Here is a 27,418-nt window from a genome sequence, read left to right as displayed (position 1 = left end):
CCGGCCCCAGGACCGACCCTTGGGGCACTCCACTTGATACTGGCTGCCAACTAGACATGGAGCCATTGATCACTACCCATTGAGCCCGACAATCTAGCCATCTTTCTATCCACTTTATAGTCCATTCATCCAGCCCATACTTCTTTAACTTGCTGGCAAGAATACCGTGGGAGACGGTGTCAAAAGCTTTGCTAAAGTCAAGGAACAACATGTTCACTGCTTTCCCCTCATCCACAGAGCCCGTTATCTCGTCATAGAAGGCAATTAGATTGGTCAGGCATGACTTGCCCTTGGTGAATCCATGCTGACGGTTCCTGATCACTTTCCTCTCCTCTCCTTTCCAACTACCATCCGGCTCCAGCACTTATTTTGTGCCAGGGCTTGCTGGGGCTGAGCCCCGGCACCTCTAGGTTTGGCACCTCAGTTATGAAAGTACAAAAATAGCTTGACCCGCAGCACCTCTTTCATTACAAATGAAGCACTGACTGGTCTAATATTGAGCCTCTTGGCTGCGGCTGGGGCAGCATGATACCCACAGGGGTGGAATCCCCTTCTCTCAGATAACAGCCCAAGCTCCCTGGTGGGTTCAATCGTGCCCAGTTGAATGGGAGGCAGTGAGGAGGCTGGCTGCTGAGGCAGAGGCCAGGGTCTGGGAAACTGGAGGTGAACAACCCCCCCTGACAGATGCAATGCACAGTGCCCTACTGGAAGGTGCGCGTGGTATAAGACCCTATAGAGAACAGAACAGATCGGGCTCATGGCCTGCAAAGGCGTCATCAGGCACCCCCAGGGTGAAGTACAGATTGCTTCTCCCTTGGAGATCTAACAATCGCTCTCTAATTCCTCCTCTGCCCATCCCAGCCCGCTGCTCCCGCCCCCAGCTCTGCAGCCCGCCAACCTCTGCGCCAGCCTTCGCTTTTGCGGGGTTTCCCAGCCCTCCCTCTCTGCAATTTCAAGCTTCCCCCGACCTTTTTTTTTTTTCTTTCCTTTTGGGTCTGTCAGTTTCGCGTTTTGATCTGCCTGAGCCACCGTAGCCCAGCGAAGCCGCCTGGCTGGGGCTGTGTGTGAGCGCTGAGAGGCTGCTGCAGGCAGAGACGATCCGAGTCCGCACAGGCTGGGGCTGCCGCGGGGGGATGCGAGCGGGAGCCAGGCTGGGACTCCGAGAGCGGAAACAGCTGAGCGCGCAGGCGGTACGCTGGAGCCAGCCGGGGAAGGCGATCGGATCCCGGGGGGAGGATACGGAGCAGGGGGCTGGGGGCAGCGACTCTGGTCAGTTTCAGCCCCGTTACAGGCTGCGGGGAAATTCGCCAGCCGAGCCGCAGATCTTCCTCCCCCCTCCCCTCCCCGCACTTCTCCCCCCGCATTTTTAAAAACCTCTCCGAAGTGGTGACGAACTCCGGATTCTCGCTGCAGTTTGGGTCTCGCTCCTCCTCTCCCCGTGTACCAGTGCCGATGCCTGCAAAGCCGTGACACCAGGGACGCCGACTTCGGAGCTGGCTTTTCTTTCGGGGAAGGTTGGCTGGATGGACAGAGCCTTGGATAAATCCTTTTTAATCGCACTTCCCTGCTGCCCCCCGCCCCCTCCAGCAGACACCGCTCCTGCTGCACCAAGGTAATAGAAAGCGGCCCGTGCAACCGCCTGCTTGAAAAGTTTATTTTATTTTTGGGGTGGCAACGTTTTGATTTAATTAAAACGAACCAAATTACCCCGTCCCCACAATCTCATTTCTGCATAATGAGTGGGCAATGCTCTGAAAGAGCTCGCGATCTTGCTGACTCTAGCATTCTTTCCCCTCCTTCCCCCCATCTTGTATGAAAGCGAGGAGGATATTTTAGTGCAAACTACTTCAGTTAGAAACCTGACTTGAGTCTCTCCCCCCACCCCCTCCAGCTCGGTGGCTTGGGCAAAGGTGTAGAAGGTTTGGTTTGAGATCTCTAATCCTTGCCAGCAGTCACGATTCCTTGCTAACCTCCTTTATAAATAGAGGTGTGTGTGTGTGTGTGTGTAATATTTTATGATTTTATATTTAGATAACGTATAGTATATTAAAAAGCAGAGGTAAATTTATGGGAGCTTTAAAAACACCAGCAGTCTGTCTCTTATTTACTCTTGGTACCTTAGTGTGACTTATAGTTTGTATTTGTTATTGTTTATTTAAACACCAACAGTATGCTCTGCAGCCTATAAACCACAGAAAATGAAATGGTCCCTGGCCTCTGCACTAGTCTGTGGCACTGATTCTGCAATTGGATGTATGTGGATGAACTCCTGTTGACTGTAATGGGCTCCATGTGAGTTCCAAAGGGCTGTTTGCTTGGATCCAACTGCAGGATCAAAGTATCTGTGTTTAATACTGTACTTAAATCCTGAAAGTTCTCTTGTCAAACGCATCAAAATGGTGTCTCTTTAGATTTGTAAATTACAAATAAATACAAAATTGTCATTTGCAACTTTTAAAAAACTTCTTTGCCACCATGAATGAATGATACCCCATCCATCCATATCCCACAAAGACTTATATGGTGTCTGGTTTTCATTCTGCATTCCCTAGAAATACAAAAGTACAATTTATTGGGGATGGTTTTTTGACCCATGAATCCTTGTATTTTAGATTAGAGCTGGTCTGATGCTCTAGCATCTGCAAAGGAGAAACCTGAAAACATACTCGAGCACCTTGGCCCAGAAGCCCACGAGTTCTGGTGAAGCAGAGTGGGGAGTCCCCAGAAAACGGAGTCAGTGAGAGACATGTGAAGGAGCCTGAGTTGGCCCTGAGCTCGTGGGCGTCCTGGCCACAAAGTTGGGTTGATTTACTGAAGTTTGTTTTTGAGTGGGGTGATACTCTCCCTTCACCCAGCCATGATGTCGGTTGAAGGATCTACGATAACAAGCAGGATAAAAAACCTGCTTCGCTCCCCATCCATTAAACTGAGAAGGAGCAAGCCTAGAAGCAAGCGAGAGGACATCAGCAGTAAGGTGAGTGAGCGATGTGTTGGCAACACATTTAACCTTGTTTCCTAAGGCCCTGTCTGCTAAAAATACAGCCATATTGGGACACCTGGCCTACTATGACAGTATCCCCCAGTACAACTGGAGCATAGTTTTGGTTTGTATTAAACAGGACCTTAACTGTGTCTCTGAATCTCACTAAAGTCCAAGTCACTTCTACGGAAGCACTGTATTTGCACAGCTTGGATGTAACTGATGTAGCAGCTTCAGAATAAATCATGTTAAGAATGTTTACTTTGGGGGGAATATTAAATGGGTCCAGTAGTTCCTACACTCTGGTCAATGGTCTCTTGCTGGTCATTCACAGAGAGCTGCCTGGTCCCATTAGGCTGGCTCCTCCTTGTTTCATAAATACTAAAAATATGCATGGAATTGTTGTAGGTGCCATAGGGCTTTGTATCCCACTTCTCCCCCTAGCTCCCAGCGCTTCCTGCCACGAAACAGCTGTTTTGTGGCGGCAAGCGCTGGGAAGGAGGGGGGGAGGAGGGGAACGCGGCACGCTCTGGAAAGAGGTAGGGCTGGGGCGGGGATTTGGGGGAGGAGTCTAATAGGGGCAGAGAGGGGGTGGAGTTGGGGTGGGGACTTTGGGGAAGGGGAAGGGGGTGGGGCGGGGCAGAGGGCGGGGCCGGGGTGAGCACCCACTGGCGCCTGGAAAAGTTGGTGCCTATGTTTATGTGATTGTGAATGGGAGAGAAATGTAAGATGACAGATCAGAGAGGAGATGTTTGTGAAATTATTCTCTACTCAGATGTGGTCCATGAGCCAGAGAAGTGTGAGAACCCTTGAACTAACTTTCCCTACTTTGTGTGGTTTTTATAGTTAACAAAAGTAGCAAGAATAGTTTTCAGGGATGTTTTAGCTTATAAACAAGCCGGGGGGGGGACGAGGGGGGAGATGGGGGAAAGGAGTTTTTCCTTGTGGCCCATTCTCCTCTTGGTATCAGTAAATTCAGGAGGCTGAATTCGTGACAGAAACAAGCATTCCTCTGGAATTGACTGATGTCATAAAAAGAGGATGATAACTTAATTGCATGCTGGGCGGTATTGCCTAGTGGTTAGAGCAGGGGGGACTGTGAGTCAGGGGACTGACGTCTATTCCTGACTCTGCCACTGACTCGTTGCATGACCTCAGGCAAATCACTTAAGCTTCACATACCTCAGCTTCCCCATCTATGAAATAAGGGCACTTAGTCCTCCCTGTTGTGAGGCATCACTAATACATGTGAAATTTGTTGGATGAAAAGTGTTATCGTTGTGTTTGTTGAAAAACAACAGCTTCAAAAATCTAGCCACAGAAGCGAAGAAGGCGCATACAACTGCAGGTGAAGTAAATTAGTTTAAATGTTTTCTCTCTGTCAAGTTTGCCCCAGTGCGAAATCCTGCTCTTAAAAGTGTGGATCAGGGATGGGCTTTCTCTGGTAGCTGCTGATTACCAATAAGCCCAATTCTGATCTCTTCTCTTCTCTCCTCTCCTCTCCTCTCCTCCCCCATATCGCTATAGGATAAACAGTACTCTGCTTCCTCCCAACTGTTTGGGGGAAGAGTCCTCTCTGTTTGTGTATAAGGTGTATGTGCTGCATTCAGAACAGCCTGACTGGACTCTGATGCCTGCCGATGGACCACACTTTTTATCTGCTGACGAGGAGTTCTTGGTTAGTCTGTGTCCACTGCTAACTTTTCAAACCATAAAAAAGGACACGTGTGCTGTACCCCTTGGGATTCAGTTTCAGTAAATGGAAAAGGTATCCAGGCTCAGCTGAACACTGCCTGCTCCTTTTCAGAGCTGGAAGCGGCTGCTAGGTAAACCTCTAGCCACACCCTTGTACCAGTTCAGCCCTTTCAGAAGAGCTTCATTGTATCCTTCTGAGTTGAGTATTGTGAGGTACTTCTGCCAATGCACTTGCACTGTGAGTTGTCTGATCCCTGCAGGGAATGACAGATTCATCCCACACCATTAAATTAGGTTTTGGTATCTTATTAACAGGTGCATCAGTGCAATAGGTCAGTGAGATGCAGAGAAACAACTGTGTGAGGCAGTAGGGGCTGCTTCTTGTGGCATCTCCTTGATCCTTCCTCATTCTGGGGAGAACGTGAGTGGAAGCAATTTATTATCCTGAAATGCTACATATTAGTGCTCTGGGCAAATGGCTTCGGTGTGCCTGCCCTCTGGTATAATTAATCTGACTTTGAACTCCGTCTCCTTGCCTGACTTCAGTGGGACTGTTGGTACACAGGCAAACAGGATGTGGTCCCTTGTCAGAGGTCCAGTAGGAAATGCTTTCTTGTATGTATCCCTGGAGATGCCTTTTCTTGCCACATGCATGTTCTTATGCCTTCCTGAGGTAACAAGCAACTTCTACCACCATAAAGCTGTATGAGGCACCTTCCTTCTACTGGAAGGCGCAACTGTAAATCCATTGGCATTGAATGATGGTGTTAAACATGTAACTCCTAAATGGGTCCCTTGTTTGTGCACTGTCCAGTGACCTCCTCCAGATAACAGGCAAGGTTGCTCCCAGGAGACAGTTAACTGTCTGCACTTGTACATTGGGCAGTCTGGAAAATGTCAGCATTCAAAGGGTTACATGCCATGTGATCATGTGTATTGTTGCAAAGCCGTAAGTAACACCAGAGTATGGTGGTGTACGGGCTTTATGTCAGTGATTGGCCGACTCTTTCTGGTGAATGCTGTATGCTTATGTAGGAGGGAGCAGGACTGTTGTTCTGGTCCCATACCTGGAAGGAGAGACCACACCTTCCACACTAGGTGTACTATTAGTATGGGGTGAGTGGGCGGAGGCCTGCCCCTCTCAGGTAAGAGGGCAGAACCACGGAGCCCAGGCGACTAGTGATTTCTGGGGATGACAAAAGAGTGAGGTCAAAGCTTAATAATGAGGGATCCAGAGTGGGACATGGAGCAGAGAACCCCTGACAGCGCCCACCGCTTCTCAAAGGCATCCAGGGACTCACTGGATTCTTCCCAGAGGAACTCTGCCTGGAGACATGAATTGACAAGGAATGGAAATAGACCCCACAGTCACAGAGCACCCCCCACATTCAGCTTCCTTCTCCTGGAGTGATGAATGGCGAGGACATCCTGTGATTTTTGGGGGACCAGGGATGGAGTGTGCATAGAGCAGGAAGTGCAGGGAAAAGTGCAGCCAGAACCTCATAAGAGGGTCTGGAGGAGCTGGAAGAGGGCTGCAACCTGACACACTCTATGTAGATATGCACCAGGGTCTCCCTCTCACCAGAAAAGGGACAGTGTCAGGGGAGTTCGTGAACCTGCCAGGTACATGCCCGTGCTCATAGTCCCATGGAGGAGCTACCAACCAATATCCCCAAAGGGCCGTGGGACGACCATACTAGGTGTAGGAGAAAAGTGAGATCCCTTCAGCTCCACATCTCCTCTGCTGAGTCCTTAAAGCCCCTCCAACAACTTCTTTTAGAATTGGTAAAAACCTGCAGCAAACAGCTGCCTTGATATACGAGTGCTGTGGTCTTCCCAATGAGAGGAGGCCGTGCCATCTACTAAGGATAGCTAGGGCTGTGGGTGAGGTCTCCCAGGCTGGTGTGGGACCTTCTTTGTCACCAGGGCTTTGGAAGGTGATTAGAGATGCCTGTGCAAGGGGTCTGAATAGATCAGGGGAGCAGGAGGAGGAGGAGGAGGAGAAGCTTTGTGCCAGCTGGCTCCAATCTGTGGTACAGACCTATAATCCTGTGCTGAAAGTGGTCCAGCTGTGAGTGGACTGCTCTGCTGAAACCTGTATTGCTCTGAGAGGAGGAGTGGGCGCAAGTACAAATAAACGTTTTGCAGGAGGGGTGTGAACAACCTGCAGTGTGCTCAATGGGAATTGCAAAAAGAGGAAAAACTGGATTTGTGACCTGGTTTTGTTGCTTTATGAATGCTTAAAAGGTGTGTGTGGGGTGTCTGTGTGGGGGTGGGTGTTGTGAAAGGTCGTTGTCTATGCTGTTTTTTGTAGAAAATTCTATGGACAGCTAGTGAACTATTGGGAATATGACATCACAAGTACCAAGGCAAGCAAAATCCAAGCGGTTGGAAGAGAGGTTATTTTAGTCAGAATGTTGTTAAAACACAAATAGCTTGGTAACTTTTAAAACTCAAGTGCTTGGCAAACAAGTAGGGGAAAAGACTTATTTGTTAAATCTGTAGCTCCCTTGTCTCTTCTGTAAAGAGGACGTGTTTGTACCCTGGTCCTCCAAGGAGACTTCCCACAGAAACAGGGAAGACCAACTTGATAGTCCTGATATTTGTAAGATTAGGAAAAAAAAGAGCAATTGTAAAATAACAGAAAACTCTTTCAGGCAGCACTGGTTGAAAAATGGGATGTAGTGTTTATTTTTATTTATTTATTTATTTATTTTTTTGTGCAAAACTGTTTGTAAACCAAACCAGAACAGCAGGAAAAACAAAACAGGAAGCCCTCATTTGTCAAAATCATGAATTTAACTTTTGTTTTTGTTTTTTTTGTTTAGTAACTCTACTTTTAGGCCACCTTTTCCATTTCTCCTCCCCTGCTTCCATTTTAGGTCCCTTTGTTGAGTTCCTTCTTTGAGATTAACAAGCCCAGACCTAGGATATGTAGCATTTCATCTCCAAGTCACTGAGTGTAGTGAATGCAGTTTTTACTACTGGCTGGCTAGTAAGTTATCTGAAATAAGTGTGTTGGTCTTAGTCCAGTTTCTAGTGGCTGGCTGTCCACAAAACCTCCCCTGTTAGAAATTTCAGCAGAGAGGCTGATCACTGAATAGGCCTGGGGGTTGAACTCCCACCTATCTCCACTGATGATCCCTGAGAGAAACATTGGCAGGGCAGTGAGGGAACCTATTAATTGAACAGAGGATTTCATATAGATCTCTAGGCCTGTTAGAACAGCAGTATGTTCTGTCTCTGTACTATAATGCACTGATCACTTAGGGCTGGTCTACACAATTCTTGTACCAATTTATGTGTATCTGGTTAGAAACCAATATAGTTAAATTGGTGAAATCCTTAGAGTGGCTGCAGTTAAACCAGTGTGTAAAGGTGCTTAAATGGTTGGGAATAGGCTATACCAGCATAAGCATATTTATATTGGTATAACTGTGTCCACCCTGGGAAAAGGGGTGTGTGTGTGTGTGTGTGTGTTAATCTTTTGAATTCGAGCTATTTCTAAACTAATATTTGTAAATTGGTACAAAAATTGCATGTAGACCAGGCCTTGGAAAGTTAAATGCTTAAAAATGTAATGCTTCTTTCAATGATTGAAGTCCAGCTAAGTGCCGGTGGGGGTTTATTTGGGGACAGGACTCCTCTTAAATCCTGAGACAAAGCCTTGATCCTGCAGCAGCCCACACTGACTTCCCTATGCACGGTATTTTAGAAAGCAAGTTGGACGTTGGGATTGGTCTCTAGTGGCTCTGTGTCTTGCAACGGAAGAGAGCATGTTTGAGACAATCCTGGACTCTTGTTCCTGGCAGGCATCCGGAGTGACACTGATTTAAATTTTACATGCAGACCCAGGCTCAATCTAGCAGTGTTGCTCAGGGCTGTGAAAAATTCACACCCCTGAGTGCATAGTTAAGCCAATCTAACTCCTAGTGTAAATGCAGCTACCTTGACAGAAGAATTCCTCTGACCTAGCTACTGCTGCTTCGTGAGCTGGGTTACTTACAGTGCCAGAAAACCCCTTTCCATCAATGTAAGAAACATCTACACTACAGCACTACAGTGACATAGCTGCAGCTGTGCCACTGTAGTGCCCGTGGTGTAGACATGCCCTGGGGTTATGCTTTCAGTTCCGGAAGGAGCTCTTTGCATTGCATTCTGTCATTATCACCAGCTCCTCTTCCCTGCCATTGGCTGTGCAGATGATTCTGGAATGTTGTATGAATGGAATAAGGAGGCCTGGAATGAAGTGGGGGCTTGGAGACCAGCTTCCCCCCTAGTCTTTGCTTCAGGAAGGTGAGGGTCAAGCTTATGTCGTGGTCAAGTTTGGCCAGGGAGGACGTGGGTGAGCTCAAGTTTGGGAGCTCCTGCTTGTTGGCTGCATCCAAATACTGGAAAGGATGTATATGTCTTCTCAAGAGTGTTGCTTGTTCCAAAGTAAATTTTTGCATGTTCATGTCGTGGTGACGTCTGTACCTAGAAAGGAAGATCCACAGAACATAGTCAGCTGTTTCTGAAGCCTGGGCCACACAGGAGAGAGGCAAAAGGAAATTGTGTGTTTGTCTTTGATAAATCTCATAATGGCACATCTGTAGATCTCCAGGCACAGTAGAAAGGTGAGTAAGCGTCATTGCCCTGTCTTCACAGATGAGGAAACCAAACTTTGGTGACTTCCCTTGGCCACAGAGCGAGTCAACAGAAGAAATGGGAATATCACCCAGGTTTCCTGGCTCCCAGGCTGGGTCTTCATCTACTGGCCCATGCTGCCTCCTTTAGATATAACCCATAAATACGTGTTGCTTGTAGTTGACAGACTGTTCATTGTGTTAACATTTTTACATGCACATTTCTCCTCTCTGTGCTACCTGTTATACACCACCTTGAAATGCTGGGGTACGCAGCGTGAAAGCCAAACACAGTTTGTACTTACAGGGGGAGGGCAAGGTTAATCAATAACAATGTTTCTTTGCTAGGGAACTCCAGCACTGATCACTTCCTGTTCCTGGAGCAAGGAAGATACAAGGCAGTAGAACAAACTTGTGCATTTGTTACAGTTAGAATAAGAGTCTGATTCTAGAGATGCTGAGCATCTGCAACTCCCATTTACTTCAAGTGGAGTTGTAGGAGCTCCGCACTTTTGAATGGATTCTGCCTGGATACGGAAAAGATATTGCCCTTTGGATCTTGGAAAGTAGCTATGTAGTCCTTCCTGTAGGACAATGATTGTGTTGCTAGGGTACGGTTACCCTTCTATACCAGTCCGGGGACATGCTCTCCATGCTGGGCTTTTCCCGGAATGTCCTGTATTTACCCTAGGAGGAAGGTCAGTAAGATCCATGATTAGATCCTCTTGCTAGGGGAAGGGAGGGATGTCATGTTAACAAGTGAGGAGCAGAGAGCATGAGTAACATACACAAACAGGGTCATCTGCTGTGTGGGTTTTAACGGTTGCTACATGCTCTGGGTGCTCACACACTTCTTGCCTGGATGATCTCTTACAGAGCTTAAACCATGTATTGTGTGATTGTATATCTCCTTTATGTTCGTCAAATGGCATTTGGAGAGAGTGTGGAACTTGGAAATATAACCTTGCTTGTGAGACTTCGACAGGTTCTGCCTGGTCCTCACAACCCAGGTGCTGTGTTGGCTGTTGGGCTGAGTCTTGGTGCTCACCACAGTAACTGTTTGGAGCCTGCCAGGTCCTAAATGTGGTCTCTGTGCTATGAAAATGAGCCTGAGATGTAAAATACAGCCCCTGCCTCCCTCGGTTGTTGTCTCACTGGGGCACGGACAGGTTCCAAAGAGTTCAGCACCTTCAGTTCTGCTAGAGACCTGGTCAAAAAGCGAGAAAGATACATGCAAGGCCAACTGAAGGAGGGGTGGGCTTGGTCATGTTTGATACCCTTTGTCATACAGGGCTGTTAGTCGTAGTGTGGACCCAACCATGTTCTATCATAGGGTGGTGTCTGCACTCGAGTGGAATGAGACTACACCGCTTTTTGGCCAAACTGCTTCTGGGAAGAAGCGGTTGGAGTTGAGCTGAGTGCACTATCCCTCATGATATTGATTCTCCAGCTGTTGAAATGTAGCCAGTGTTCTTGGATTTCAAAGCAGGGATTGGCTGTCACCATGTGTTTTACAGTGCTTAGCAGAATGGCTTTCTGATTTCAGTACTATTGTAATAGTAATCAACCCCCAGCGTCATCCGCTTCAAGCTTTCATTGTGTCTGATTCATCTGCCTCCTATGTGGCTTATGAAGTCCTCCAGGGTTCCTGCAAAGCACCAGTCACCAGAACCTCCCTCCGCTCATGGAGTTCTTTCCCCAGACATAACCTGTTCTCTGCACTTTGAAAGATGAGAACTCCAGGGAGGCTGGCACACATCCTGGCTCAGCAATTCTCCCACTGTTATGCTAGCACTTGTGAAAACAGCAGTGGGAGATTTGGAGGCAGGGATTGGGAATTTCAGTACCACAGGGCCATTTAACCTTGTCTTGATCACCTCTAGACCGCATAATAGTAAAAATACTGAAGGCCTGTCTACGCACCTGCCATTGGTACAACTGATGGAGCTGTGTGGTGCACCAGTGACCTATTTCCCCCCACCCCCCATGCTAGTGTAGACAAAGCTTCATTAATTGCATGCAGTGGTGAAGCAGCCATGTTGGTCCCAGAATATTAGTGAGATAAGGTGGATGAGGTTTTTTATTGGACCAATTTCTGTTGGTGAGAGACACAAGCTTTTGAGCTTACACAGCTCTCTAAAGCTTCATTAATGTTATCATTTGCATGACAGTAGCACCCCACAGGCCCCATTGTGCTGAGCCTTTTATGGACACCTAGTAAAAGGTGGTCCCTATCTCAAAGAACTTAATAGACCAAACAGAATTGTTATCTCCACTTTACAGGAGCTGAGACACAGCGTTCCTAAGATCCATGGTCCTACAGGAAGTCTGTGGCAGAACTCGGAATTGAATCCAGATTTCCTGATGCCAAATTTATTGCCTTAACCACCAGGCTAAGCTCCCTTTCTGTGTGAGATCACGGATGTTTAAAAAAATTCAATTTCCACCTTTGCTAACCCTGATTCACTGACCTTAACAATTTGGGAGCCGTCAATGAGATGGGTTTTCAGCAATATCAAGTACAGTAAGAGGCATATCAATTAGACTGGAGGGCCAGAGGCAGTCCCAGGAACCTTGTTAATGTAAGCTTTGTAATTTTGCCACGACCTCAATGGAAAGGGAAGCTTTTACAGGAAATGGTACTGTAGATGAGGCTATGGACTGCTCTTGATGCAGTGTTTCCAGGCTAGGGGCTCTGAAAGTCAATCCCACACATTCCCCAACATAGTGTGGCATTGGTCAATGAGGCCAATGGTTGCTAACTAACATGGAATTTCTAGCTCAATGGAGTTTGATACATGACATTCCAGCCGTAATAAAGGGTATGACTTTTGCAAGAATGAAAACAATTTTTTATTTAGAAAATAATTATGTTCCTAACACCCTGTTGGATTATTCTGAAATCTCCCCCAAAATTCTCTTCTGGCCAGAGAGCACTCATGAGAAATTTCAGCCAGAAAGCCTCTTTCTTCTGGAAGTAAGAGGGTGAAATTTGGGTTTATAATGGAAATCTAGTCACAACATTAACTAATGTCTTGATAACAGGCACATATAAGAGTTTCTGATAAAAGAACCACTTGTCAGAATCAGTTCAGTTTGAGAGCAAACCATTTTCTGGAGCTCTGAGATGAATAAAAGGAGGAACCCATTGGTTTAACCTCTCTCCTTGTATTTGGTTTTGATTAGAAGCTGTGGAGAACAATGGCTCCCGACCCTTCCAAAAACCCCTCCCTGCTCTAGAGCCCAGAAGAAGAGGGCAGCCAGCATTGAAAGTGGCTGTGCTTAACATTTCCTGTGCATAATAGCGTTAGATTTTAAATGTTCCCTGAAGGCTTTGAAGTTGACACTTGATGAAGATGAATGGTGTAAGGGACCAACGGCCTGTAAAGGTCTGTTTATAGAAGGGATGTTTTGGTAAAAATTTCCTATTGGTGGACAGGGCAGTGTTTTTAACACCATTCCCCAAATTGATTTGGAGCAGGTCTAATTAGCATGCTAGTGGCCGGGAGAGCCTTGCCCGTTCCAGCACTTCCGGTGCTACTACCACCAGTGACTCTTCTCACGGGCTAGCAGGGGTCTTTTAAGCCTAGATCCTGCAAGTCTTTACACATGTGTGACTTTGTGCTTTGTGAGTAATCCCATTGAAGCCAATACAGCTACTTACAGTGCATAAAGTTAAGCATCATGTGCATGAGGTATTGCAGGGTCGGGGTCTTAGACTGACAGTCCCTTCCCTAGGAACCTTACAGTTAGTGTATTTCGACAATGCCTCGCGTGACCTAACTGAGACTCTTAGGCGCTGTCATCATGGAAATGTTAAATAATAGAATTTTTCTTTTTTTTCCAGAGGGAAAAGCCTTCTGTTAGTCAGGCTTGTCTCCTTATTTGGTGGCAATGGCTTGTTCTCCGTGTCAAAGCAGGGCACGCTTTGTCAGCAGTAATTTGGGAATGGGCCATGCACTGTGGTATAAGTGTGTGATGATGGTACCAAAGTAAACAGAGTACGTGGATGACGCTGGAAGGTGCTGTCTTAGACCTTATCTACACTAGAAAGGGGTTGCTGGTATAATTGTGCCTCCTAACAGAGAGAGAGAGAGCTTGTGCTGGCAAAAGAGTGCTTTTGCCAATATAGTGGAGACCAGTTCCCTGCCTGAAATAAACTGTACTGGCAAAATGACACTCTTGACAATATAACGGTGTCTACACTAGCTGCATCTAAAAGTTGTAGCATAGACCAGGTCTAGGGCTTTTGTTGGTCTAGCTTGTCAGTTGTGAGTGTGGTTATTTTATTTTTTTTTTTTCCACTCTGAACCAAAGTATCTCTGCTGGCAAAACTTTTAAATGCAGCCCAGCCCTCAAAAATATAGGGCAGTCTGTTTCTCATATGGTTGTCCTATTATTTCCTTAAAATGCAGGCGGTCCCCCTAAGGGTGGGAGAGTTGGTATTACCGTTTTTTGGAAGGATGGGTTAAATAGGGGAGTAGTGTATTGGTTTAGGCCTCTTCTGTGCTATAACTCTTAATACAGTCAGGGGACCTAGTTACAGTCTGATTGTCCTATGGTTTGCTTACTACATAGTTTCCAAGTTTTACTCTAAATGGGACCTAATCGTGTCCCTGAAAACCATAAGTCCAGTCTTCACCACCATTTCTAACTAGTTTTAAGAAGTACCCCAAATGTGGTTATAGTTGCATTATAGATGGGGTTTCAGGGGCCCTGTCTAAAGTGGGATTTGAACCAAGGGAAGCAGCATAGTCCCACAGATTGGGTATTGATCAGGGAATTGGGAAGTTTGGGTTCTTTTCCCAGATCTACCATTGGCTGGCTCGCTCCCCTCTGTGCCTCAGTTTCCCCATCTGTCAAATAAAGATGGTACTTTACCACATCTTGTAATATCTTTCAAGGTCTATGGATAAAATGCTATACAAATGCTCAGTATTTTGTTTGTTCTAAATTGGTTTACACCTTGCCCCAGACAAAGTAATTTCAAATGTTGTTTGGATGGCCAACACAAACGGAGCCCGGCTGTTTTCAAATGGGCTGTCAAAAGTTGTGATTGAGCCTCAGTTGGGGCCATTCATTTTGGAGCCTATATCTGCGGTCATTGGAAACCAGGTTGACTGGAACCATGTTTAAACAGTGTCCAAGTTACGTTTTCAAAAAATGGTTCAAAGCCCTTATAGCTGGGGCTGTGGACACTGTTAGAGATGTTACATGTCATTTTAGAATTGTTGGGGCTCAGGACAGCATAAAATGCTTTTAACAACATATCTTGGCAAATATTTCATGCTTATATACACGTGTGCAGTTTCCCACTAGACACCGTTGTTCATGAACCCCTGAGCTCCTTTTGAGAACTGGGAATCCATCTCTTTCCAGCACTGGGAGGATAATCTTCCTAGTTGATAATCCACAGATTGTGCTGTGTAGCTCTGCCGTTAAGCTGCTGAGATGTATTTTATGTGCAATCAGCAGTGCAAATACCCTGGCACTGTGTGGCTGAGAGGGGAGAAGGGTAAAGGCAGGGCACGCTGGTCGTGCCGGGAATGGTTTTCTGGACCTAATTTATAGCCAGCATCTTGACTTGGATGTGTTGTGAAATGTTCCAGAGACCAAGCAAACATATAGAGGCCTCGGTTTGTTCATGTACCTCTGAACCCTCTGTGAGCAGTCTGACTGTAGTTTAGATCTGAATGATAAGCCTCGCTTTGTGCTGCTATTTTCCCCTCAAATCAAGGTTACACATTGGTGTGATCACTCAATAGCATCACCTTGATGGTTAGATTCTGTAGTAGGCAGAAAATGGCCATGTATGCAAATCAGCTGTCATAGACAACTGTTAGAGTGACAAGGTGGGTGAGGTGATATCTTTTATTGAACCAACTTCTGTTGGTGAGAGAGACAAGCTTTTGAGCTTACACAGAGCTGCTCTTGACCTGAAGAAGAGCTCTGTGTAATCTCGAGAGCTTGTCTCTCTTTCTTTCTCTCTCTCTCTCTCGCCAATAGAAGTTGGTCCAGTGAAAGATATTACCTCACCCAGCTTGTCTCTCTAATATCCTGGGCCTGACACTGCCCACCCCTGTATGCAGTGGTTTTGCAGCTAACTTTTTGGCCCCAGGGCCGTACCTGGGTATGGAAATTGTATGGCGGGCCATGAATGCTCACAAAATTGCGGGTTGGGGTGCGGGAGAGGGTGAGGACTCCAGCTGGGGGTGCGGGCTCTGGGGTGGGGCCAGAAATGAGGAGTTCAGGGTGCGAGAGGGGACTCCGGGCTGGGGGGTGGGGTGAGGGCTCTGGGGTGGGGCTGGCAATGAGGGGTTGGGGGTGCAGGAGGGTGCTCTGGGCTGGGACCAAGGAGTTCGGAGGGTGGGAGGAGGATCAGGGCTGGGCAGGGGGTCGGGGTGCAGAAGGGGGTCAGGTGTGCAGGCTCCAGGCAGCGCTTACCTCAAGCAGCTCCCAGAAGCAGCGGCATGTCCCCACTCCAGCTCCTACATGGAGGTGCATCCAGGCGGCTCTACACACTGCCCCATCCACAGGTGCCACCCCTGCAGCTCCCATTGGCCGTGGTTCCCAGCCAATGAGAGTTGCAGGGGCAGCGCTTGGGGCGGGGCAGCATGCGGAGAGCCCCTTGGCTGCCCCTACGCATAGGAGCCAGATGGAGGATAAGCTGCTGCTTCAGGTAGCCGTGCAGAGCCACAGCACGCATGGAGTGGGGCAAGCCCCTGACCCCACTTCCCGGCTGGAGCTCGAGGGCCGGATAAAATGTTCAGAGGGCCGGATAAAATGTCCAAAGGACCGGATGTGGCCCCCAGGCCGTAGTTTGCCCACCCCTGACTGCATACATAGATGACTTGTCAGCCACTGGTCTCCCTGCTTTGTTGTTGGAAATGGTTTGTCTGCTAGTGTGGGTGGCCCACAACCACTCGCTTTGCTAAGTTTCAGCTCGCTTTGAGCAATGGGGCTGAAGATTGTTCCGTTTCGTCTGTGTTACGAAGTAAATAATTTTCCAGCCTTTGCAGGCAGACTTGTTGCTGACAAATACAGTAAGTGAACAGGTCTATTGCAAGTGTAGTGTAGAGAGCATAGTGTTTGAGGATGTCTTAGTTGTGAACGGGGCCTATCCAAGATACCCAGAATGAATTTCTGTACCCAGGAACTTAATGTGAACACAACTTTCAATGGAGTGACTTGTGGTCTGATTTATTGTTTTATTTTCCCTGACTACTTGGGACGAATATGACGGCTAGTAGCTAATGTGGGAGCCTATCCACACTACAGCATATTCGAATGTTGGTAATACTAGGATAACTGCTCCCATGCGACATACCTGCTAAATGTGCTTACAAATTTAATTCCTAGCTACAGTGCAAGGCCAAGCCCCGCCGGGGGACTACTTTATTATAACTGTGGCCCCCACCATGGTAGCATCTACTGTGCAGATGGGACGATGGGGAAAGTACTTCCTACTACTGTAATTTGTTTTTACATGTTGATATTTTTGCAAGTGGTTATTGCAAAAGACGTTTCCCAGCGGGTGTTCAGCAGTCCTCTGGAATACCTGCTGTTCCGGAAGCGTTCCTCCTTGCTGCTGCCTCGGCTTATAAATGGACTCATATAAGTCCCCGGATTTGTGGCATTATAATCTGTTGTTGTGGAGACCATTGTCCCCCCACCAGGCTGTGTTGTCTAAATGGGGAGGATCTGAAGGGCCCCTGGGCTGTGTTGTCTCAGTGATGACTTTAAGGGTGTGTCTGTAGCTGCATGCTGCTTTCAGGGTGTCGAGTGCACAGTCTGTGTAGCCCCCGAGCACGGGTATCAATAGGACTGTAGACAGCGAGGCACGGCTTAGGCAAGTAGAGTAAAGAGACGCCTGAAAGGCTCTCTACTCGCCCGAGCCCTGCCTCCCCGACTACACTGTGATTTTAACAGAGTAGTGTCCAGCGGCTGGAGCCTTTCCCTGGAAAAGACTCAGGCAGCGGGCAAAGGCTCTGGCAGGGGGAGGCAGTGAGCAAAGGCTCTGCCAGCTCCCAGCTGCTGGAGCCCTTCCCCGATGCAGGGAAAGGCTTCAGCAGTGGGAAGGCTCTGGCAGGGTGGGAGGCTGGACCTTTCACTGCTGCCAAGTTGCCTCTGCCAGAGCCTTTCACCGGAACTGGTAGCTACACACTGCAGTGTGGACGCAGACTGCTGCACGTAGTTACACACACCCTACACGCCACTGAATGTAGCCCAAATGTGCGGGTTTTTTCCACAGTGGAACATTGGAGCAGTGCCACAATGCTGAGCTGCACGGGCTGGGGGATACATGCACACGGGGCTGGTGTATTGTGAAGTGATTGCCAATTAACCTGTGGTGGTTAACAAGTTTGTGCAGTCTAGTCTGGACACTCCCCAGACACAAGTTTGTGGTTCACCTTCGCTATCAATTAATTCCAGGTAAAAAATGTTAGTGTAAACAAGCCCATTAATGTGCCCATACTCCCCCTTTCTCTTCCCTACTCTCCAGGTTTGGGTGGTGGTTTGTGTGTTGTGGGCGGGGGTGTTCTTCCTGAGAGTGGCTGGCCTAGCTGAAGGCTACTTGTGAGAGAGAGCGAGCGTCATGAGAACACAGGAAGGGTCATACTGGCTCAGACCAAAGGTCCATCCAGCCCAGTGTCCTGTCTTCCAACAGTGGCCAATTCCAGGTGCCCCAAAGGGAATGAACAGAACAGATAATCATCAAGTAATCCATCCCCTGTCGTCCATTCCCAGCTTCTGGCAAACAGAGGCTAGGGACACCAACCCTGCCCATCCTGGCTACTAGCCACTGATGGACCTATCCTCCATGAACACACGTCAGTGCGTGTATTTGAGTATATACAATACACAATATATTTTCATGTATTAAAATAGATTATATACACTTTATATATTATATACACATTTTTTTTTAATTCTGTTGACCCAGGCTCTGTACTGAGCAGTGTGGAATGAGAGCCGAGGTGAGCTCTGTGTCATGATAGACAATGTTATTAAAGGTTTCAGAGTAACAGCCGTGTTAGTCTGTATTCACAAAAAGAAAAGGAGTACTTGTGGCACCTTAGAGACTAACCAATTTATTTGAGCATAAGCTTTCGTGAGCTACAGCTCACTTCATCGGATGCATATTGTGGAAAATATAGAAGACCTTTTTATACACACAAAGCATGAAAAAATGAGTGTTTACCACTACAAAAGGTTTTCTCTCCCCCCACCCCACTCTCCTGCTGGTAATAGCTTATCTAAAATACCTGTGATGCTCTTGGTAACAAAGGCTAAAGTTGCAGCAAAAACACTTCCCACCCACCCACTGTCTCTGCTGTCCTGACTTGACAGCTGAGTTTCCCCCGCAGTCAAGTAAAATATTAAAGGAAGATCTGGGGAATTTGCTATTGGGGCAGGTGTGGGGTACTCCTGAGGGAATGTGGGGTTGCAGGGATATTACTTGACCATAGAGAATTCTGGGGCATCTCAATGGGAAGAGAAGGGTTGCTCACTGCAAGGAGACTTGTGGCTTTGCTTATGTTACTGTTTCCAGAAGACTTAAAGGAACCAGGGAAACTCCGCAGTTCATGCCTCACTTACGCCCTAAAGGTCTGATGGCAATCATGGGAGAGTGTTGTTTTGTTTTGTTTTTTCCCCCCCTTTGTGCATGGCTTGTTCTGACACCCAGGCTCCCATCTTACTGGGAGGAGCGGCCCGACACTCCTTCACCAACCACCCTCTCAGAGGCTAAGGCAGTATAAACAGTGCTGTAATTCTCCAGGCAGAACAGAGCTGATATGGCTGGCCCAGGCTGCACGGAGAGGAGCTGTGGGCCTGGAGCCTGTTATCTGTGTAGCATTTAGCATTTGGGGTTATTTGTGCCTGGGAGCTCTCATGCTGGGGAGACAGCAGAACTGTAAATCATCAGCGATCAGCCTAAGCCTCCGAAGTAGTTAGGGCAGAAGGAAGAGCTACGAGGCAAATCCATTATAAAATGTCCAAGTGGATGATTCTCCTTGCTGGGGAGCATGGATTTTCCTGAAACCAGGAGGGTGCCACTCTCAGAATGAGCGCTCTGGCTCTTAGAAGCAGAAAGAATGCTTATTATGATGCAGTCCCTTGTCTGGAAGAGGGGATTTATTTCTAGGTCTCCAGGTCTGTCTGCTTGCCTGGGTTCTGTCCCACACGCTGCTCTCCAGGGTGATTTAATTTAGATACCTCTACCCAGTTCCCCAGAAAGGAAAGAGCTGTAAACAGCTGCCAAGCAGGATCCTGGATTGTAAAGGATATTTAAACAGTGTTGCTTGGTGGATGATGTTGCCTTGGGTGGATGATGGGACCAGAAAAAAATGTATTTTATATATAAACTCAGAGGAAGTAGGTGTTCTCTCTTGGCTGTTCATTCTCGTTCTCGTTCTCTCTCTCTCTCTCTCTCGTATTTTTAAAATAGACACACGTGCGCTCTCTCGTACTTTCACTAACTTGCAGAGTGGCTTATAATATTGTTGCATGTATGTAATATTTACAAACTTAATTTGATTCTGATCCCAGTTAAAAAATAACCGAGATGCAAACTATGGCCCCAGTCCTGCAAACATATACACATGTGCTTAACTTTATGTATGTGAATAGTCCTGTTCAAGCTGATGGACATAAAGTTAAGAACATGCATAAGTGTTTGCACAATCAGGTCCTGTACATGATGATAGCTCATTTAATCCACTGTGTGTGTGTGTGTGCATGATATATATATATATATCATGCACATGTCCATGTAATTCTTCATCTTCATGTCATCTTGACTGCTTCACCTGTACTCTGCCCACTGATCTATCTTGCGTGGGACTGTTGCTAACAATCCATGAGCAGCTTGGAACAGCCACCATTTTAAAAAACAAAACCAAACCACACGGATATCTTGCAAGGGTAGAGATGGGAGATTCATACTCCTGGATAGGGGAGGTGCGCTGCTTTCCGGTGGGATATGCAGTCCTTGTTTCTAGCCCTGGGAAGTCTGAGGTCCCTGACCTTATGATTGTAACATGGTATAGAAAAGATTATTTTAAGGTAATTTTTAGAGATTACCAAAACGTATTTGTTGCAACTCACCTTTCTTCCTTCCAGCTTCAATGGTGGAATGCTTTCAATATTGAAAACTCCTCCCCAGCGCCTCCAGAACCTTGGTAATAGCCTGTTGCCTAGACAACCAGGCTGCCAAGTAACCACTTTGTCACCTTTGTGGGCAAAGGGTCCGAAACATGCCCTATGTGAAGTGCTTACCTGTAACCTTGTACAGAAGCTTGGCTTTAAACCCATCTGGAGAAAACAGGCACAAAAGGTTAAAAGCAAGATCTAACCTTGCCCGAAAACCTGCAGGCACTACGTGGAGTGCAGGTGTGCACACACTTTGAACAGGTTTCAGAGGAGCAGCCGTGTTAGTCTGTATTGGCAAAAAGAACAGGAGGACTTGTGGCACCTTAGAGACTAACCCATTTATTTGAGCGTGAGCTTTCGTGAGCTACAGCCAACAGCAACTCTAGCACTGCTACGCATGGCTGCTGATTATTGTGCACTGGTCTGGGTGGGCAGCTCATGTGCCAATCTCTGGATGTGTGGCCTAGTGCCATGATGAGAATCAGACCTGGAAGGGTAAAATCAACACCTGGTCAACTGGTGCTCACTCTGGCACATATACCCCTCATCCAGAATCTGGAGAGAGAGACATGCAGGTCATGAGCACAGTCCAACCGTGGCTAGCTTGAACTGAGAACTGCTGGCACCTTCCGAAGAAATGTCTGAAATCTCACAAGCCTTTTTGGGGTCAGGCTACAGTGTCCTCATTCCATCCTGAGGCACACTGGAAAGAATTCTGGGATAATGTTAATGTCCCACAAACACCTGACTGCCAACCCCAGAAAAGCACTTCCACGCTTCAGTCTACCCTGGAAATAATGGTCCCCATTGAACCATTTTAGAACAGTGCATGGCAGATGCTGTCATCTCGTATGCCTTTGGAAGATGAGCGACAATGCACAGTGTGACTGAACACCAGTCGTGTACTAGGGACCACATTGCAAAGCCAGGCCTGCTTCAATCATTTGCAAGTGGCATCTTAGACTTGAATCAAGCCACTCCCAAAACTACCCACTGGCTTGCTAATCTGGACTTGGCTATTTGAACTTTGCTAATCGCCTCTCTTGCCCTTCAAAAGCAGAAGGTAACTTTCCTCCTTTTTGGAGTCCTGTACTGTTTGACTCATGTAAACTGGCTCTTTAGGGAGAAGGATGTGTAAAGCAGTACCAATAAAATCTGTAACTACTTTCCAAAACTCTTCTGAAATACATTTAATATGCAGAGTACATGATGATGCGGTAAAAGGGCTTTGTTGGCTTCCTTTGGGATGATCTGCATAATGATGCCATTCATGGCTACTTCGCTCCAGCAATCCCTGGCTGGCAGATGGTTGCCCTTAAGTATGCTGTGCCACCATGGAACTGGGTTAGAACTAGATGTCTGTAACTGGCTCCTCCCTCAGCTGCACCTGATGGAGTTAGTGGGAGCTTTTCCAGTAACATAAATGGGAGCAGACTTAGGCTTATCCGGAGTGCTTTTGAAAAGCCCCAAGGTTTTACTTCTCCTATTAGTGGAAGTTTATAGCTGTTGAGCTGAATCCTGGTTCCACTGATATAATGGTAGTTTTGTCATTGACTTCAGTAGAATCAGGATTTGGCCCGTAATTAGCGGTGTAAAGCGCCTCATTTCAGTTTGCCTGGGTTTTAAGGGTTTAGGGTTACTGCAAACAGGATGCACTGCAGATCTGCCCCTCTGTGGTCACGCAACCTGGCCCTCCCTGCTTGATCTCTTGGCAATCAGAACTTTGTTACAAATGACAAGAACTGACTGTTAACTACCATATTGTGAAACCATTGGGGCTGGAGTAGAAATCTGTCAGTGGTATTCAGGCAAGTGACTTATTTAGCTTCTTGGTCCAGGTTAGGTTGACCCAGCTACGTTTCTCAGGGTGTGAAAAATCCACACCCCATAACGATGTAGTCAAGGTGTCCTAGCCCCCGGCGTAGACAGTGCTAGGCTGACAGAAGAATTCTTCTGTTGACCTAGCTACTGCTTCTTGAGGATGTGGATTAACTCCACTGATGGGAGAACCCCTTCTGCCACTGTAGTGAGTGTCTACACTGAAGTGCTGCAGAGATTTAAGTGTAGATAGAGCCTTGGACGTGTTTTTTTTTTTTTTCCTAACACAGCTTGTGTTTCTGCAAGGATAGTAATCACACCAGTCGTAGTGGAATTGCAGAGTAACAGCCTTTATGGGACACTCTTTCCAGTCACTGTGGTCGAAACATATGTACACCAGCATTGGGTTACTTCTGGCTGGAAATAAACCATGGAGCCTTTTTTATATACTATAGAACCGTTGCAATAAAATTGTTGGTATAAATAGTTCTGGCTCCTTTGCTTCCTTTCACTGGGATGCATGGAGGAGTGGAAAAGCCCCCAACTCTGTGTGTTTGGGATGGGGGAGTAAGAAAGGGGGTAGCACCAATATAGTAGGCTTCCCTTGCCAGGTGTAGGAAGTCCTTTGGAGTCAACTCCGCTTGCTGTCTTGGGGTGGGGGTGGGGGTGGGAAGTGTTGCTAATGGCAACACAGTTCTTTGGAATACCAGGCTGAGCCCCAGAGAGTCGTGTGTAAAGGGTAGGCTCTCTGGGGCCAGAGCTTCTATTCCCTGTGGAAAAGTGTGAAGGTTGCACAAACCCATTTTCCCCTAAGGGGGAGGGGACTTTGTCAGGAATCCTATGAGGTTTGCTGTAGAGTTTTGTGTCCCACAACCTGCGATCTGTGCTTTGCATGGCTATCCTGGGGCTCTCTAATTCTAACCTTGCAGCTGAATTCTTTTTGAATTCCTCCTCACAGTAGCCTGAGGTATTTTCCCCCCTGCAACCAGATGAATTGCTAGACCACCCCTTAGGGTATGGTCACATATAAATAGCTCAGTGGTTAGGATGCACACCTGAGATGTGGGAGACTCAAGTCCCTAACTGTCCCACAGAGAATGTGGGGGGGTTATGGAATACGCATGACACAACTGAGGTGATCTCTAAAATTGGGGTGGCTGGCCTCCTAGGTAGGGTGACCAGATGTCCTGATTTTATAGGGACAGTCCCGATTTTTGAGTCTTTTTCTTATGTAGACTCCTATTACTCTCCCATCCCCTATCCCGATTTTTCACATTTGCTGTCTGGTCACCCTACTCCTAGGGCTTCTAGTGTCACCTAGTGTGTCATGCTAAACAATGTAGTAGAAATGTCCGCCTACATAACCTTCCACGTGGCAGCCACCCTAGAGGATACCGGCTAAGCTTGCTGTCATATGCTCCTGTGGTCTCTTGTACCGCGTGTAACAGAGTGAAGTTCAAAGATAAGTATCTTGCTGCCAAAGGAAACACCGGAAATGGCCTCCACAGAGCTAGCAGCACAGAGACAGTTAATGTGCGAAGAGCAGCCCTAGTTTTACATGCTTTCCTAAGCCTCAAGGTGCAAAAACTTGTCCACCTTTGACTAACTTGCTATTGAGTCTTTCCAAAGTTCAGTCGAGTGAAGTGTTTGTATTTTGCTTCTTCCTATCCTGCTGCAACACTTGCAATAAATGCAATATATACTTTGCACTTCTTTGATTTATTCTGACAAATAGTAAGCCATATTTAATACTATAGCTGTTCCCTGGATAACCAGCTGAGCTACAGAATTTATGGAGGAGCTACCTTTGCACCCTCTCCTTGTTCATGAACCAGTAAGCATAAAACCAGTATCCCACCATTTACTATTGTCTTGGCCAGAGGTGGGCAAACTGTGGGCCGCGGGCCACATCCGGCCCGCCAGACCCTCCTGCCCGGCCCTTGAGCTCTCGGTCTGGGAGGCTAGTCCCCAGTCCCTCCTCTGCTGTCCCCCCTTCCCCGCAGCCTCAGCTTGCCGTGCTGCCAACGCTCTGGGCGGCGGGGCAGTGAGCTCCTGCCGGGCAGCATGGCTGCGAGAGCCACCAGCCTGCCCCGGTGCTCTAGACTGTGCAGTGGCGTGACTGGCTCTTGCCTGGTGGCGCGGTTGCCAGTCCTGGTGCTCTGAGCGGCATGTTAAGGGGGCGAGGAGTGAGGGGGTTGGATAAGGTGCAGGGAGTCCTGGGGGGCAGTCAGGGGACTGGGAGCAGGGGGCAGTTGGATGGGGAAGAGGTTCCGGGGGGGGAGTCAGGGGATGGGGAACAGGGGGTTGGATAGGTGTGGGAGTCCCAGGAGGGACTCAGGGAGCGGGGGTGTGGATAGGGGTTGGGGCAGTCAGGGGGCAGGGAGCGGGGGTCATTGGATGGGGGGAGTCCTGGGGGAGGGTGGCGGTCCCAGGAGGTCAAGGGGCAGGAAGTGGGAAGGGGCGGATAGGGGCCAGGGGCCAGGCTGTTTCGGGAGGCACCGCCTTCCCTACCTGGCCCTCCATACAGTTTTGGAACCCTGATGTGGCCCTCAGGCCAAAAAGTTTGCCCACCCTTGGTCTAAGCATTAAGGTACAGTGATGTATAGAGATCCTCTGTCTAGGTTTCTATATTCAACGTGATTCTAGAAATTGTGAAATACAGTATAAATATGATCACCAGAGCAATGGATAGGTGCAGCTTCAAAAAGATTGAGATGTTTTAACTACAGACATTCTTAGATGTCACAACCCAGATTTACAATGTGTTCTTTGAATATTTTTGCTAGTTCTAATGGTCCTTATTTTAAACAGGCAAAATGGCCCTGTGATGAGTAGGAAAGGTATTTACCAATATGTATATTGACCAGAGCATACCTTTTGGAAACCCAGACTCCCTGACAAATAAGTGTCACTATGGAAAGGTGTATCTAAAATATTTATAAGCAAATCCTGCTTCAGGAATGTAAGATGCTTTTAGGATTGCATCTCCTGAATCTGCCTCTTTCTACCTTCTCAGCAGAATAATTTTGCTGAGAACTAAAAACTTAAAGCAAAAATAGTGATCTGTCAAGGAGAGATGGAAATTGGGCACATGCCCATCTTTAATTTTTTCCGATGTATAAGAAGGCCTCAAAATAATGGGGTTTTTCCTACCCTTAGAAATATCAGGAATTGGATGTTAAACACAAACAAGTTTTAAAAAATCTGAATAAAAATCACTTCCTCTTGATCAGGTTTCACTTCCTTGGTATTTGTACTTCATGATCCTACTGTTTGTCAAGTCATCCATAGCCTGGATTCCTGGGTAGACAAGCCCTGTGTTTATGGTGTTAAAAATACTACACAAAGCAAACAAGTGGAGTGAAGAGGGAACCTTTTCCAGGCTACCATAATACATCAGTGAGATGGGGACTAGTGCATTTTTTTCCTTTTGTAGGTCCCCTTTTAAGTCCTCATATAAACTGGCTTGCTTGAACTATTGTGCCTGTCATTTACTTACTCATTTTCATTAAAGAGAACAAACTAAAACACATTTGCAAGAAGTCGTAGGAGGAAGTAATCTAATGCAAAGCATGTGGGGTGAAGTGGAATAAACAAGCTATTCAGCAAGTTGAGAATGATCGTTCAGGATTGACTTGTGGTTATCTCTCTCTAATTTTGTCTCCCTTTGTTGTGTATTCTCTATTCATATTTGTATATCTGTGAGCATCTGAACAGATGATTTATTTCTGCTGATTTGTAAGGAACTATTTTGAGATGATGGATTCATTTGCCTGGCAAAAATTTAGACTGTTAGGAAGATCCAAACCGAGTCAAGAGTTCCAGATCGCTGCTCTGTGAGTAATGGCTGCCTTTTGCTTAGGTCATAAACAGAATAGTCTATGAAGCAGAGATTCTCGATTCAGCAGCTGTGCCCGTGTACCTGCTAAGCTTCCAGCTGTGTTCTTCCCTGGGCTTGAAAATTATAGTGTCCAGCATGCCTGGAAGAATGAACGTATTTTTTAGATGGGGCAATGAAACAAAACCTAAACCATCTGATCCTGGGTTTAAAAAAAAAAAAGATTTCTCACTTGTTCTTAGGGTCTGATCCAAACCCCATTGAAGTCAATGAAATGATATCTATTGACTTCAATGGACAGTGGGTCAGGGCCTGCCTGTTAGAGCTGTGCAGTTTTTGAAAGAACAGAATATCACATACTCTATGTCCCTGGTTTGGCACGTAGAGATTTTGTGGAATTTTCTACGCCTGGCAGGGGAATCCTCAGGCTGGAACAATCTGGGCATCGTGCTGCAGGTGAAGAATTTGGAAAGCACTACTGGGGATGGTGGTGAGGGACCAATGGAAGTCAGTGCTTGCTCCATTCTTTTAAAGACATTTTCTGTATCTCTAGGTAATGCTTTTCCTGTCGCACACAATCTCCTTCCAGCTGACAGCAGAGAGCTCTTTCGATTAACATGCACACTGAGCACTGAAGACGGGAAGAGCTCTTTAATTCTTGGACATACAAAGGGCACTTGATTATAAGGCCTCCTCTGTAAGGAGCTTATTCTGCAGGGTAAAGGGCAGAGAATGAAGGAGAGGATTGCAGAGATCCAGGCAAAGCTGGTAAGGGTGGTGGGTCCCCTTGAATATCCCAGGAGGCAGAATGTAATACTAGGTGGTGGTATTTGTCCAGGACACTGACCAAGATTTTCAAACCAACTACGTTCTGGGGTACCTAAATAAATGGCCTGGTTTTTCGAAAGTGCTGAACACCTTTTAAAGTCTGTGGGAGCTCAGCACCTTTGAAAACCATTTGTTTAAGTACCTTCGGGTGGACTTAAGTGCCTAACTTTAGGCACACAGATTTGAAAAGAAGGGCCCATGGGTGCTTGGGGCCTCTTCACCACTCATCTGAAAGATGTATGGAAAAGTGAGTGGAATTAAACTCTCTCCTATTTTCCTTTGCTTTTGCTTGGAAGCACTTTTCTTATACTTGTCTTGGGCCTGTTTTTTGGCTGAAGGCAAGGGAAGAAGTGGTATATGCAAGACATGGGAGGTAAATGTCCCGCTCTACTCAATGCTGATGAGGCCTTAGCTGGCATATTGTGTCCAATTCCGAGCGCCAGACTTTAAGAAAGATGTGGACAAACTGGAGAGAGCCCA

General features: G+C 47.0%; 1 protein-coding gene across 5 annotated transcripts in view; it reads left to right on the top strand.

Annotated features, from left to right (window-relative positions):
- The first annotated feature begins 1,083 nt into the window (after positions 1-1,083).
- MAPKBP1 (mitogen-activated protein kinase binding protein 1) overlaps positions 1,084-27,418 on the top strand; it is a 122,629-nt gene continuing 96,294 nt past the window's right edge. For all 5 annotated transcript variants that reach the window (XM_073348682.1, XM_073348678.1, XM_073348681.1 and 2 more), the window contains exons 1-2: positions 1,084-1,612; positions 2,613-2,974. In XM_073348682.1, coding sequence (XP_073204783.1) covers positions 2,858-2,974 — 117 coding nt within the window. In that variant the 5' untranslated portion in view covers positions 1,084-1,612; positions 2,613-2,857. The remainder of the gene's footprint in view (positions 1,613-2,612; positions 2,975-27,418) is intronic.

Source organism: Lepidochelys kempii, chromosome 6, assembly GCF_965140265.1.
Source record: "Lepidochelys kempii isolate rLepKem1 chromosome 6, rLepKem1.hap2, whole genome shotgun sequence".
NCBI classification, from domain to species: Eukaryota; Metazoa; Chordata; order Testudines; family Cheloniidae; genus Lepidochelys; species Lepidochelys kempii.
This window is presented reverse-complemented; position numbering and strand designations above follow the sequence as displayed.